This window comes from Pezoporus wallicus, unplaced genomic scaffold (genome assembly GCF_028554395.1).
Source record: "Pezoporus wallicus isolate ANWC-B61680 ecotype Strahan unplaced genomic scaffold, APGP_CSIRO_Pwel_v1 contig_13057, whole genome shotgun sequence".
NCBI classification, from domain to species: Eukaryota; Metazoa; Chordata; class Aves; order Psittaciformes; family Psittacidae; genus Pezoporus; species Pezoporus wallicus.
This window is the reverse complement of record NW_026640978.1, coordinates 471,527-484,123: the sequence shown is the minus strand read 5'-3', so window position 1 is coordinate 484,123 and position 12,597 is coordinate 471,527. Positions and strand designations below refer to the sequence as shown.

Sequence of the window (12,597 nt, the reverse complement as noted above, 5' to 3'; positions counted from 1 at the left end):
CTGGGGCAAGACAGCTCTCCCCCTGATTCAGGCTCCACAAGAGGCACCCACAGTCCCCTGACCCCCCAGGTCCAGCATTCCCAAGAGTTCAAATACTTTTGTCTCCTCACCAGACAATGGCTGTGAGACAAGGACAGCAAAATCACTTCTTGCTTTGTGAACTTTTGTCTCTTGTGCTTGAGAGACCGTCCTAATCTCCCCTGAACATGCTTTAGTGATAACATTTACTGCACTGGGGCCAAAATGATTTTCTGTCACTTGTAATTCCAGCTCAATAAAAGTATAAGAGCTTTGTTTCTAACCTCTGTCATTTTTAATACAGTAAAATGGTTTAAAAAAAACCATGTAAAATTGAGTTCCAGTTCCTACTGGACCAGCAAAGCCACATTAGCTTCACCCTGATCACATTTAAAGGGGGGGAGGAAATACCAAAAAGAGGTTTTGCTTTTTCTCTAGCATAAGGAAACGGACAAAACTCCTGATCTCATCAGATCAGGATGTGTCTTTAATCTCCTGCTTTGATCATTTGCACTCTGGAAAGCCTTAAGCGGAGAATGAAAGCTTAAAACATAACGGGGAGTAGGGGGGAAGAATGTCTTGTTCTGCTGGAAGAAGAGGAATGATCCAATTCCTTCATCTGCCACTGGCTGCACGGAGACCTTGGACAAATGACTTCTGTGGAGGGCTGGAAAGGCCCCCGCATGCACTGCCCACAGCGGCTGCAGGATGCTCACGCACAGCGGCGCTTTCCCCCCCGATGTTTTGTACGTGTCAAAGAGGGGAGGGGGCTTTCAGCATCGATGTTTCCCCCACCCCTTCCTGCAGATCACGAACAGCGAGCTATGGCCAGCAGATTTCATGGGGTTGTTCCTGCATTACCCAGGAAATGCAATTATTTAGGCAAAACACCCATTTTGCTGCAGCAACCCAGGCAGCAAACAGGGTGAGCTCAAGTATACCCATAGCCCTAAGTCATGTGCACGCTCATAGATCCAAGACTACAGCATGATTCAGTGCAGCAGAGGAGGAGCTCAGCAGAAACAGTTTGGGCATCTTGGGCCATCCTGCAAGGCACAGAACCTGAGGCCAACTCTGATTTCTGGTCCCAGTGAAGCCAATACAGAGTGACAACACGTTACACCCTTAACACGCCTTGTCCGGGGGGGAAAGGCAGTTCCACAGGGGTTCATTCTGTAGAGTCCAGTCAGTTCTCACTGCAAGTACTTAAAAGAAGTGCTAATTGCTCCATACACATTCCCCCTTGAGCCAGGCAGTAGAAGTCAGCAACCAGAGGCTTAATCCTCATCCAACAGCTTCTTTATGTCGGATGTTATTTGCCTGGGGATCACTTTGACATTTTCATCTTTAATAAAGAACTCTTAGATCTCACAAGCACCAAGAATAAAAACTTCTCATTCATTTTCTTAAGCAGCAAGTTTGGGAATAGGCCATACATTCGGTTATATCCTTTTAAGCACTTAATTAGAAAAGCTCCGATCCACCCTCCAACCAAAGAACCAGTAAAGGCAAAGCACAGCAAAGAGTTTCCAGCCAAAGAGGAAGGTCCAGTTTATATCAGACCTTAAGGAAGTGGAAAACTTATCAAATGACTAATAGGCTTCAGCAAAATGAGCTCCCAAAGGAATCGACTGGGATTTTTGATGCAGAGTGAGGAACTAACCCCAAAATACCCCATTTCCATTCCAAAGCCAAAGAGCGACTGTTGCACTGCCAGTAGCGAACCAGAGACAGCCTCCACGTATTCCCCCCCATGGTTCACAACAAACCACCCACCTCTCATCCCATCGGGCCATGTTCCAGGCAGTCAGAAGCCCCAGATTTGCTCTGTTCCCCATGACTGTGTAGCCTTTGAGGTTAGGTACTCGCCACACAACACACAAGCAGACATCAGAGGGGCTCGCCCCTCTGGAAACGGTTACGTTCTTTGCTCCCGACACACACAGAGATCCCAGTTCTGATTCATCGACCTCCTCGTAGCAACGTCTCCAGCTGGACCTGATCCAAGCCACAAGTCAAGCCTGTAAGCAGAGCTCAAAGGGGGAATTGCCATGAGAAAGACTAGAAGAAAACGTCGTTGTTGCATTGGAAAGGGAAACCGAGTCCCGGAGCAGGCAGGTTTGCCACAAAGCTTTGTTCACCACTGGAACCCATTGTCTTTAAGTCCTAAGCCAGAGCTAACGCTGGCCTGTAAGGACCAGAGCCTTCTGCTGCTTGCACAGAGCAGGACTTGGTCTTCAGAAGATGCTTCCAGGATACACCAGATCCTTGATCACAGATCTTACCCTTGCACTGATTTATAACAGAAACAAGATGGGAAGCAACCCCAAGAGCATCAGCTCGGTACCTGTGGAGCTTGACAATAAACCCTCCACATCCTAACCCTTCCAAGCTGTCCTGTGTGATGGACCCACCTTCCAGAGAGTAGAGTTTGCTTTGCACAGCTCTTTTCCTCAAAAGCAGTCACCTGAGAATAGTGATGCTTCCAGGTCTGACCAAGCAGCACCAGCAAAGAAGTTACTTCAACACTGCCATCACCTCAGCAGCAGTGTTTAAAGCAGGGAGACCCAGAAATATCCCTTTGTGTTCAAAAAGGGAAAGCAGATTAAGCCCTGGAACATCTAAGGATAGAATTCCCACCATGGAAGTATTACTCCTGCCACACTGGGTCTGGATTTGCCCTTTGGGATGAGCACAGGCCTGGTGTTCTCTTGGAGCACCAAGAGGACTTGGGTTTATCCCTACGTTTCCAACCTTTACACAAAACCCAAGCAGCAGATCTACCCCAGACCTCTCATCTCCTGTTGCATGAGGGTTTGGGGGGGTCACAAACCCCATCAATGCACAGAAATCCAGTAACATCCATTATCAACATCCCCTTCCTCCCGTCCACAGCTCAAGTCTGCTGACCAGCATCCAGCGCCTGCAGCAAACCCCAGAGCTGAGGGACTCAAACCAGATCCATTGGGGACCAGAAGCACAAATTGCTGTCTGAAATCTTATGCTCCGTATGATGCACAAGGTCAAACTTGATGGTTATAATGGCCTCTTTGCAGCTCTAAAGCCTCTAAAGAGTCCAAACCCCACTTCCCTCTCAGACTCCATTTCAGCAGGAACCATAAAGTCAGGTTTCAATCAAATTTCCTGTGTTTTCCTGTCCAGTGAAGAACACGACCATCGCCACAGACGTTATTGCATTAGGTAGCTCAAGACGGTCTCATTTGCACAAGGATTTGTTGGGGTTTAATGTTTGCACAAAGAAGAGCTTGAAAAATCAATGCTGTACAGGATTTCAGAGAGGGCAAAAGAAAAAAGCAGCTGAAAATGGGATTGGGGAGCTCACCATTAGCAAAGTGGGTTACAAACCGCTTCAGATGGGTTCTGTTAAATGGTACAGCAGTGGTAGCTATGCAAAGACTCTGGTTACACAGCTTCAATCATTTACAGTCCTCAGGTTTCAGATTAGCAATGCATTCACAAGGAAATGGATGGGGAAACAGGGGTAATTTTATCAGCTGGGATGGAAAATGATGCATATTACTGAAAGGAGCCTAACCCAGAAGGCACCAAACTGCATTACTGGCAGAGTGAATGGCTGTGGTCATCCCAGGTATAAAAGCAGGTAGAATATGATAACAAATTGAATTTGTGCCCCCACCACACCATGTATTAACAGAGAATTCCTTCCTTTGTACTCCCCAAGAGGAGACAGGAGGGAAAAATTCCCCTACTGAGATTACTGAATAAATCGGGAACATCCCAAGAGAAATTTGCCCAGACTTTAAAAAGAACCTGTGCCAGCGCCTCAGCACCCTCACAGGGAAGAGCTTCTGCCTTATCTCCAACCTGAACTTCCCCTGTTTCAGTTTGAACTCATCACCCCTTGTCCTATCACTGCAGTCCCTGATGAAGAGTCCCTCTCCAGCATCCTTGTAGCCCCCTTCAGACACTGGAAGCTGCTCTGAGGTCTCCCCACAGCTTCTCTTCTCCAGGCTGAACAGCCCCAATATTCCCAGCCTGGCTCCACACAGGAGCTGCTCCAGCCCCTGAGCATCCTCGTGGCCTCCTCTGGACTTGCCGCAGCAACGCGCCAGTGCGGGGTGGCGAGATGCTTTACATCGCCATTAACACCAACTGGTGCAACACACACTTCTGCATCCCCACCCTGGGCAGGGCCACATCTCCCCTGCACAAAGGGGGAAAACCAATTTCAGGAGCTCATTTTTGGGCTAGAAAATGCAAGTCTAAGAACTGCAAAGTGCCAGGGACTTGCTTGGATTTTTGCACAGAACAAATCTGTATTTAATGGCCAGAGTAAGTGTGAATGAAATCCTGCTCAGCAAGATCATTTCCTTGCTGAGCAAATGCATTTCCAGCCCTCTGAAGAATATGAAGGAGGAGAACAGCACTTTGCCTAATTAAGGCCAATGTGGTGGGGCCACGGTCCAGCCCTGGCACTAATGCGCTGAGCTCAATTATCTGCCCATCAGGTCACATCCTTACATTCCTTTTTATCTTGGTCTCACACATTATTCAGCATAATGAGTTGAACAGTGGTAGGAATTACAGGCAGTGCATTTCCAGTAATGAAGCCAAATTACCCTGAAATTGCATTGTCTTTCATTTCAATCTGAAAACTATGAAAGAAGGTTGAAAAGTGAAGTAATAAATGTAGTTAATATGGGCTGAAGTTTATTAAAACAAGGCAAACACACTGCTTTAGACAAAATTCTGGATGTATTTCCATTAGTGAATCTTTTCCAGTCCTACTATGATGCCTTCCCACAGAAGGAATCAAGTTCCCTAGTGTTGAAGCATCTACAGATGAGCTACCCCTGCAAACCAGTAGCTAACTGGTTTGCGACAGCATGTGTGAACCACATACAACAACAGTGGCGCTATCAGACACTGAAACCTCACCTCAGACTAATGTGAGACCCCTAAATCACTCACCCAGGAGAGGAGCTTGTGATACTGCACATGGATACCAGCATGGCAGCTGGGGCGGTCCAGGAAAGACCTTGTTTTCCACAGGCTCTCCTTGGTGGGCCAGGACATCACCTGGATATGTGAGAAGCTCCAGTGCAGAGTTAAAAGACTGCGTGCAGACTGCTCCTCACCAATAGCACAGAGTTAGTGCTGGGAACATTGCCATCGGTGTTAAAGAGGGTTAGAGAACAAGGCAGGAAAACGAGGGCTGGGGCTTGTTAAACCAAGCCTGGTCTATGCTGGGGCTCCTGCTGCAGGCAGCAGTGTGAGACAGGGCTCCTGTGTGTTAGTTATGAGCAGCAGGATTTGGCCTCAGGTTCACACCATTGGTTTTGTCACCAAAGAGCAAATTAAAGGTAGGGTTTCAGCGTCTACTTCGGGTTTCCTAGTGGGTGCATGCGAGAAGCTCAACATGAATTAAGCCCCTTTCTCCTCACCCCTGCTTTGATACCCAGCAGCCCTGCCCCACTCTCCCCTCAGCCCTATTACATTTCACCTCAGGGAGAAGGGAAAAAACACTAAGGATTTGTTTCCATCGCTGCAAACTTGCCTCCCAACAGGGAGTTCCAATGAGTGCCCCACTCCAAGGAGGTGGAGGAACCATTTATCTCCATAGCTTCTTCAATAAATCCCTTTCTCCCCCTCTCACCCCCTGCCAGTGTAAGTGCTCTGGCAATGTCGAAGCACTGAGGTGAGGTCATTTAACAGCAAGAAGACTTTCTTCTTTGTTGCTGCTCTCACCAAAGGAGAAGAACGAGTTTGTGCTCCTGAGCGGAGCCACGTATCCGATGCATCCCAGGTGCTGGACATCTGCTCCCACCCCGCAGCAGCTTTGTTTGGACACAGGGAACAGCAGCAGTGTTCCTAAGGAACAACTTGAGACAAACCCTCAGCACCAACAGGCATAAAACAAGCAGCTGATGACTCCTGGGGGGGGGCAAGCAAAGCTCTGCCCTGGCACCGCATCCTGCCCTGCTCTCCAAACCAAAGGGGTTAAGCAGGTTTGATCCATCACAAACACTGCCCCTATTCAGGGCTGGCACAGAGTCCTCAGCCTGCAGTCAGGACACAGGTGTCCAGGGAGAGCCTCATCCCTTGCACTGATTACACCTGGGGACCAAGCCTCCAGATGTGTTCCTGGGTTTGTTTTCCTGGCTGCCAGGGACAGCAAGTGAAAAAGAGATTAGCAGCAAAAGCAAAGAGATGATTTAGGGGGGGGAAATGCCAGGCCTGGGTTTCCATAGGAATACCTCAACATGGAACAGGATCCGAGTTAGGGAGGGGGAAAACCACCCCCACTGTTGAGTTTCAGCAGTGCTCTTTAAACAACCAACTCGATTCCGAAAGTAAAAGAGTGCAGGGCCCCATAACTTGGGTATTTGGGGGCTGCCTCCCACAGCCGCTCCCTGCGACCCCGCTCCTCGAGCAGAGCCACCCCAACCTGCCTGGGAAAGGGATAAACTGCAAGCACAGCCCACGGCACTGCTCCCCACGGGGGCAACAACGCATCAGCACAGGCAGCACATGCAGGCATCAAACCCAAGCACTTGCTCCCATCGGAGTCATCTGCAGACCTCCTGGGGGGGGGATGCTACGAGGCCATGGGGAGAGCAGCGATGGCCAAGTTACAGGAGCAGGTATTGAGGCTGGCTCAGGGTGAAGCTCTTCCCTTTCAGAGCTGTGGGTGCCTTCCCCCAGCAGTTGAGCTTCTGTTATGGACCCCGAGAATGAAACCCCACACGCTTGAGCTGGGTTCCACCCTGCACAGGGGCTGCTGGGGGGAGGCAGGCGCTTCCTGAAGCCCATGGCTGATGATTTCCTGCACAGCAGCCACAAAAGCCACAGGAAGCTCCCCAAGAGACAAACCTGGGCCTCAGCACCAAGAGCAGGACCTGCAGAGATCCTTTTGAATCAAAAATACAGTCATCCTTACTGCCATCTCCCACCACAAATCATTGCAGTAATGGCTCAGGTCAGAGCAAGCACATTTGTATACAGACTTCTTCTCACCCTTTCCAAATGCCACTGAGCAATAAAACACAAGTAGGAAATGGGCAGCACCCCACAGGCTTTGCTCCAGGGGCTCCCTTTCCCCCCCAGAAGTACCTGCCATTTATTTCAATAAGCAACAGGATTAGGGCCCATATCTTAACCTGAGCATCCAGGAGGAACGTGCATCCCCCGTCTCCTCCCCACGCACAGGCTGCTTCAGCAACGCTGCTTTTCCAAGGAGTTTCCATTCTAAAAGCTGCATCCCAAATTGAACTCTTAGGCTGAGATAGAGCTAAAAGCCCAGGCTGCGTTCTGCATCACAGCACCAGGGTTTGCCCCAGGACCCTAAAGGCTGCTCCTTCTCGGGCACATCAAACCACACACACTGGGAAGCCAGAGGTCCGCAGGATGATGACCATGGCAGCATCTTTCCCCACCTCTCCACCACTGTTCATAACTCAAGCAGCACATGGAGACAGACCACCTACTTCGGGAAGCAGGAACAAGGCAGGAACTCCAAGCTCACCAGCTGCCTTACATTTATCAAGTTCCATGCCATTTGTCTGTAGTTCATTCGAGTTGCACTATGTGCAAATAAAGAGTTGTCACTTTTAAAGCTGCACGTTTCTAGAACAGATAAAATAAAAGCTTGACTCGATGTCCAAATACCTCAGGCTCAGAATTCTGCTTATTTAACTCTTTCCATCCCAGCTCAATGAGGGGAGCTAAACCACAGCAATCTGTTGTAAGCCTGCAACGAAACCCCTTTCCTCTGCAACATCACAGGGCACATTCTGCCATTAGAGATGCCACAGCCCCAGTTTCCAAAGGCTTCATCTTCTGCCTTCAGCTTGCTTCAATTATTCAGGGCAACCCAGGCTGATAATTACACAGTCCCGAGTTGCTGAGTAAAACTGATGCTTAATTAGGCAGCAGGAAAGATCGATTAAGATCCAGCAGGACGTCGTGCAAAGTTCTGCAGCGGGGCTGCAGGGAATAGAGGCTGGCTGTGCCCTTCCAAAGGATAAAATCCTCCCCTTCTCAGGGCCTCGACAGCAGTTTTAGTTAAACCGGATGCTTGCACCAGTCAGCCACCCTGAGCTTCATTGTCAGGCCTGGACATCAAGTGACACGACTCATACCTTGTAATAGAGCATTAACAGCAAGCTTTGGATCATGTAATGTAATGTAGCTGAGGCTGAAAGCTTTATTTAAGCCTCCAGTAACCTGTTCTCTCTTTATGATCCTTGATTTTCCACTAGCACAACAGAACAACCCCTGCTTACTTCATGCGCTTACCCAAATGACACAGCTCACGTTGGCCGACACGAGATTCTGAACCCAAGTTTTAATTTCAGACCTCCTTCTCATCCCTTTTTACTGCAGCAAAGGTCCAGGCAAGCCAGATCTGAGTTCAGGAGCCACTTGTGAAACAGATGCTTTGCACAGCAAGCCAGAAGCATGAGCCTTTGCCATGCACTGATGTAGCCACAAGCCTAAGAAACAAGTGATGGATTCTTCCCCTAGAATCCTCTCTAGCACAAGGGAGAGGGAAGAACAGGACAGAATCAGAGACCCAGAGGCAAGAAGCTGCACAGCAGAGCCCAAGGCAAGGATTTTTACTTTGAAACACGCAACAACTTTGCAGACACCCATAAAACTGGTTGAAGAAGGCACAAACCAGTGTGCAGTGCATTCACATTATACCAAGCCCTGAATGCCCATCAACTGCCAGGCCATGGGCCAGTTGTCCAACTGACTACAGCACGTGGCACCCCAAGACATGACATTACTCTGAAGGACTCCCAATAGAAAGCAATGAGACAACACAAACCTGGCTTTGACTTGCTGGAAGCCAAGGAGAATCGCATCCCTCTGCTCTCTTGCTTTAGCACTCAGCTTCTCATTCTGCAGCCCATCTGCCAGGTAGCCCTCAGCATCTGGGGAAGAGTCACAGGTTAAAACTCACAGGCAGAGGAATACCAGCTCTTGGCTAAGAAACCTGGCCCTGACTGCACTGGGAAGCCCTCAAAGCCCTGTACCAAGCAGTCTGATCTTGAGACCCAAGACTTCATTTGGAGGAGTTGAGACATTGAAGTGATTGTGGATAGAAGAGGACCTAAAAATTACAGAGCTTCTCTTTCATTGCCATGGTATAAGGCAAACAAACAACTGGGATGATCTTCCTGAAGGACAAGCACTGAAAACCAGGCTGGTTGTGCAGCAGCAGCATCATCATCATCCCAACATGGGCTCTCCTGCAAGGTTACCTCTGAAATCCTACACCCTGGGCTAGCTCAGCGGAGACAGCCAGGCAACAGTAAATATGGTGTTCTCCCACCTGGAGACCACATCTATATGCAGAAATTCCACGTGAACTGGAGGATAAAAGGATTAAGTGTCTTCCATTTGCATAAATATTTATGTTCTTTACAGAACCACCTCAAATCCCAGAGAACAAACCCGCTCCAATCACAGCAGCCCTGTAGAGGAGAATATCACCCTTGTACCTGAGCAGCATCACTGCTCGCATCCCCTAGCAGAAGAAAGGCTGGCTTCAAAGCTGTGGTGCTGTACACCCACAGGCCTCTCCAACCTTTACCTCACGCCCCATGCTGTGCCACTAATGTCAGTTTAATACCTTGCTTGCAAGGCTTTCAGCTCCTCATGCTTCAGCTGCCAGCACAACAGCCAGCGCTGTTTAGCACAGCCCAGGAAGGGGCACGGCTCCTTCACCTCCGGGCACAGCTCAAGATCAAAATGCCACATGAGAAAACACCTTTTTCTGTTCCAACCTTGAGCCCCAGGTCTTTTCCGTTGCCTGCTCATGACACACTCAAGAAAGGTTTAGAGGTTGGATGGGGGAGGATAAAAAGGGGGGAAAAATGAGCTCTTTAAAGCAAGGAGCATAAGGAAGGACACTGAGGGCATCCCCCAGCAATAAGGACCACTTCCCACCTCCTCTAAAGAGTGACAGATGGGCAGGACCAAGGAGACTCAACCCTCCCCACAGCAGCCTGGGAAGGAGGAGTCAATCCAGACCATAATGCTCACGTCCTTAGTGGTCCAGTTCTCTTTTCAGCTTCCCTGGGCACCCTGTGCCAGGGCCTCAACACCCTCACAGGGGGGATCTTCTGCCTAAGAGCTCATCTTAAAGCTTAAAGATGGGCAGTAACACTCCTTCACAGCATCACTTCCTGACCCTCGCCTCCATCCAGCAGCAGTTGTGGTTGCTCCAGGAGCACAGATGCATCAGGCCAAAATGCCTATTAACTCCAAGTTCACCTCTAGTAATTCAGCCCTAGGCAGCCTGCCTGGGATAAGACAAAGGCTTTGCCAGAGCATCCAAGTGAGGCCTCTTTAAATCCCAAACCAATCTCATAATCCTTAGGCTAAGTTGTGTTTCCAGTACCTCTCTCTGCAGTTCTAATTGTACATCCAAGACACAGTACCAGCCTATGACCCGTCTAACAATGCCGAGGCTTGCATTGCTTACAGATTACATAGGAAGTACCCAAGTACATATATCTAAGCACGAGGGATATATCTTGCTCCGAGGAGTTTACTGCTGAAGAACAGATGAGGCTAAGGGGACAATTTATTATATACAAACCAGCACAGTAGAAATGGCTCAGCAAGAGAAGCTATGTACTGTGTGTATATATATATATGTGTGTGTGTGTAGGCTGTATTTCCACTGTGAGAGAACAAGCATGAAAACAAACTGCTCCCAGAACTTATGCAAGCATCAGCTGCATCCCTCTGTCATTTTTAAGCCTAGATTAGCTCCATGAGGATGCGATTAGCTCTAACACAGTATTTACTGACTGGCATGTCAGCATAGATCAGCTGGATAAGTTATAGTAGAACCAGGGACACTTGTGCAAAGCAGGCAGAGCCCCTTTCCAGAGCCAGCCACTATGTTTATAGCACCAGGAAATGAAAAAGAAAGCCTAACCATAAACTCTCCAAGTGGATCAGGAAGAGCAATATATAAGCAGCTCGAGAGTAAATCACCCTAATGTTAGCTTTACTGCTTGTCGGTAACATTATATTCTTGATGTTTATGGACTGCTCTCTGTGATCCACTCACAAAGTTTACAGGACTCTCCTTTTCATTTCCTGCAGCTAAAAAGGTAAAGGAGAGGGGGGGGAACCAGTTGAGATTTCATCAAGTGTTTCAGGGGAGTTTCTAAAGGCAATTGCAGTTACCCGCTTTAATCCTGCGGGAGATACACAGCATCATAAGAGCCCTGTCACAGCCACTGCAGCCCAGGTAGTAAATACCCTTTGAATAGCAGCACTAAATTCTAGGAGTTAATCAGCACTCAATGAGCAGAGCTGAAGGGTATTAAGGTGCCCTGTGTAGCCTCCCTGTGCTCTTTCCCACCCCTCTGCCACCAGGGATCCCACACTCCGTGCCTGGAGGAACTGGTCCCACAGAATCACTATGGTTCAGCTGTGCCAGGTAACACTGCACCAGCCTGCTCCAGCATTACCTGCAGCTTCACACGATCCCCCCTGCACTTCATCAGCCCAGCTGGCTGGGACAAATCAGGGTGCAGACACCCTGAGCTTCCCCGACACCACACTAACACATCCAGGATGCATCCAAAGACAGGCAGGGATTTCAAAGGCTGTTACCGTCCCATCCCACTTGTCAAAACCAAGCCAGGAACTCTCATACACAGCATTTCTCCACCTTTCTGCAAGCTCAGAAAAGGATGGCTTCATTATGAAACAACACTTCCCAGCTGTGCCTTCCTGCTGCTGGGGAGCTGAGTCAGAGAAAACCTTGAGAACTGAAGCAATCTCCATCCATCCCCCTGCAATGGGATGAAGGGGCCATTCTCCCCTGTGCAATGGGCAACAAGGGGACTGAGAACAGCTTCCCAAATGTTCAGCATCCAAGCCTCAACCCCGAATCCCCCGATGTTTAAATTCCAGAGCTACTCCTGATGCTGCATCAATGCTGGCTCCGGTTTATTTGCCCTCACAAACCAGAGCATTTTGCTGCTTACTTCTAAATGAGCATTGAGGCTGTGCAAGTGTCAGCATCCCCTCCTGCCCAGACTGCAGCAAGGAAATAGCTTTCCAGACCCACTTCCTGAAATGAAGAGGCCCAAGCAAGGCAGGTGAAGGGAAGATAACCAGACTGCCTTTGCTCCTACAAAGGACAACAGAAGCCCTGGGTTTCTGCAGTGAAATATCAGTTTTCAGCCTTCAGAAGTAGTTTGTGCTCAACAAACAGGAAATACCCTTAGGTAGCTTTAAAAGGGACCTGGCTGAGCCCAAAGTGAGGTGGGACTTCAAACAATATAGTTGTTGCAGTGTAGAGAATAGCCATATTGTGCTGGCTTCCAACCACTGCAACCTCGGAGATGGCTTATGTGATAACCATGCAAGACCAACAAGCCTTCAGCATCTGCGCATCACTCAACAGACCATGGACCACATTTAGTGCAAGGAAGCAGACATTACTGCCTCCTCTACTTGGGACTTCTTCCTTTAAATACAAGGGGTCTTACACCGATGCAGTTTGCTGCAATAGTTCAAGCACCTCCATTTCCAGCCTGCAGAGCTAGAAACCTCCTCAGC

At 48.9% G+C, this 12,597-nt stretch overlaps 1 protein-coding gene across 3 annotated transcripts in view; it reads right to left on the bottom strand.

Annotated features, from left to right (window-relative positions):
• The window catches only part of SKAP1 (src kinase associated phosphoprotein 1), a 139,936-nt gene that overhangs the window by 125,431 nt on the left and 1,908 nt on the right, over window positions 1-12,597 (bottom strand). For all 3 annotated transcript variants that reach the window (XM_057421424.1, XM_057421422.1, XM_057421423.1), the window contains exon 2: window positions 8,834-8,939. In XM_057421424.1, the coding sequence (XP_057277407.1) occupies window positions 8,834-8,870 (37 nt within the window). In that variant the 5' untranslated portion in view covers window positions 8,871-8,939. The remainder of the gene's footprint in view (window positions 1-8,833; window positions 8,940-12,597) is intronic.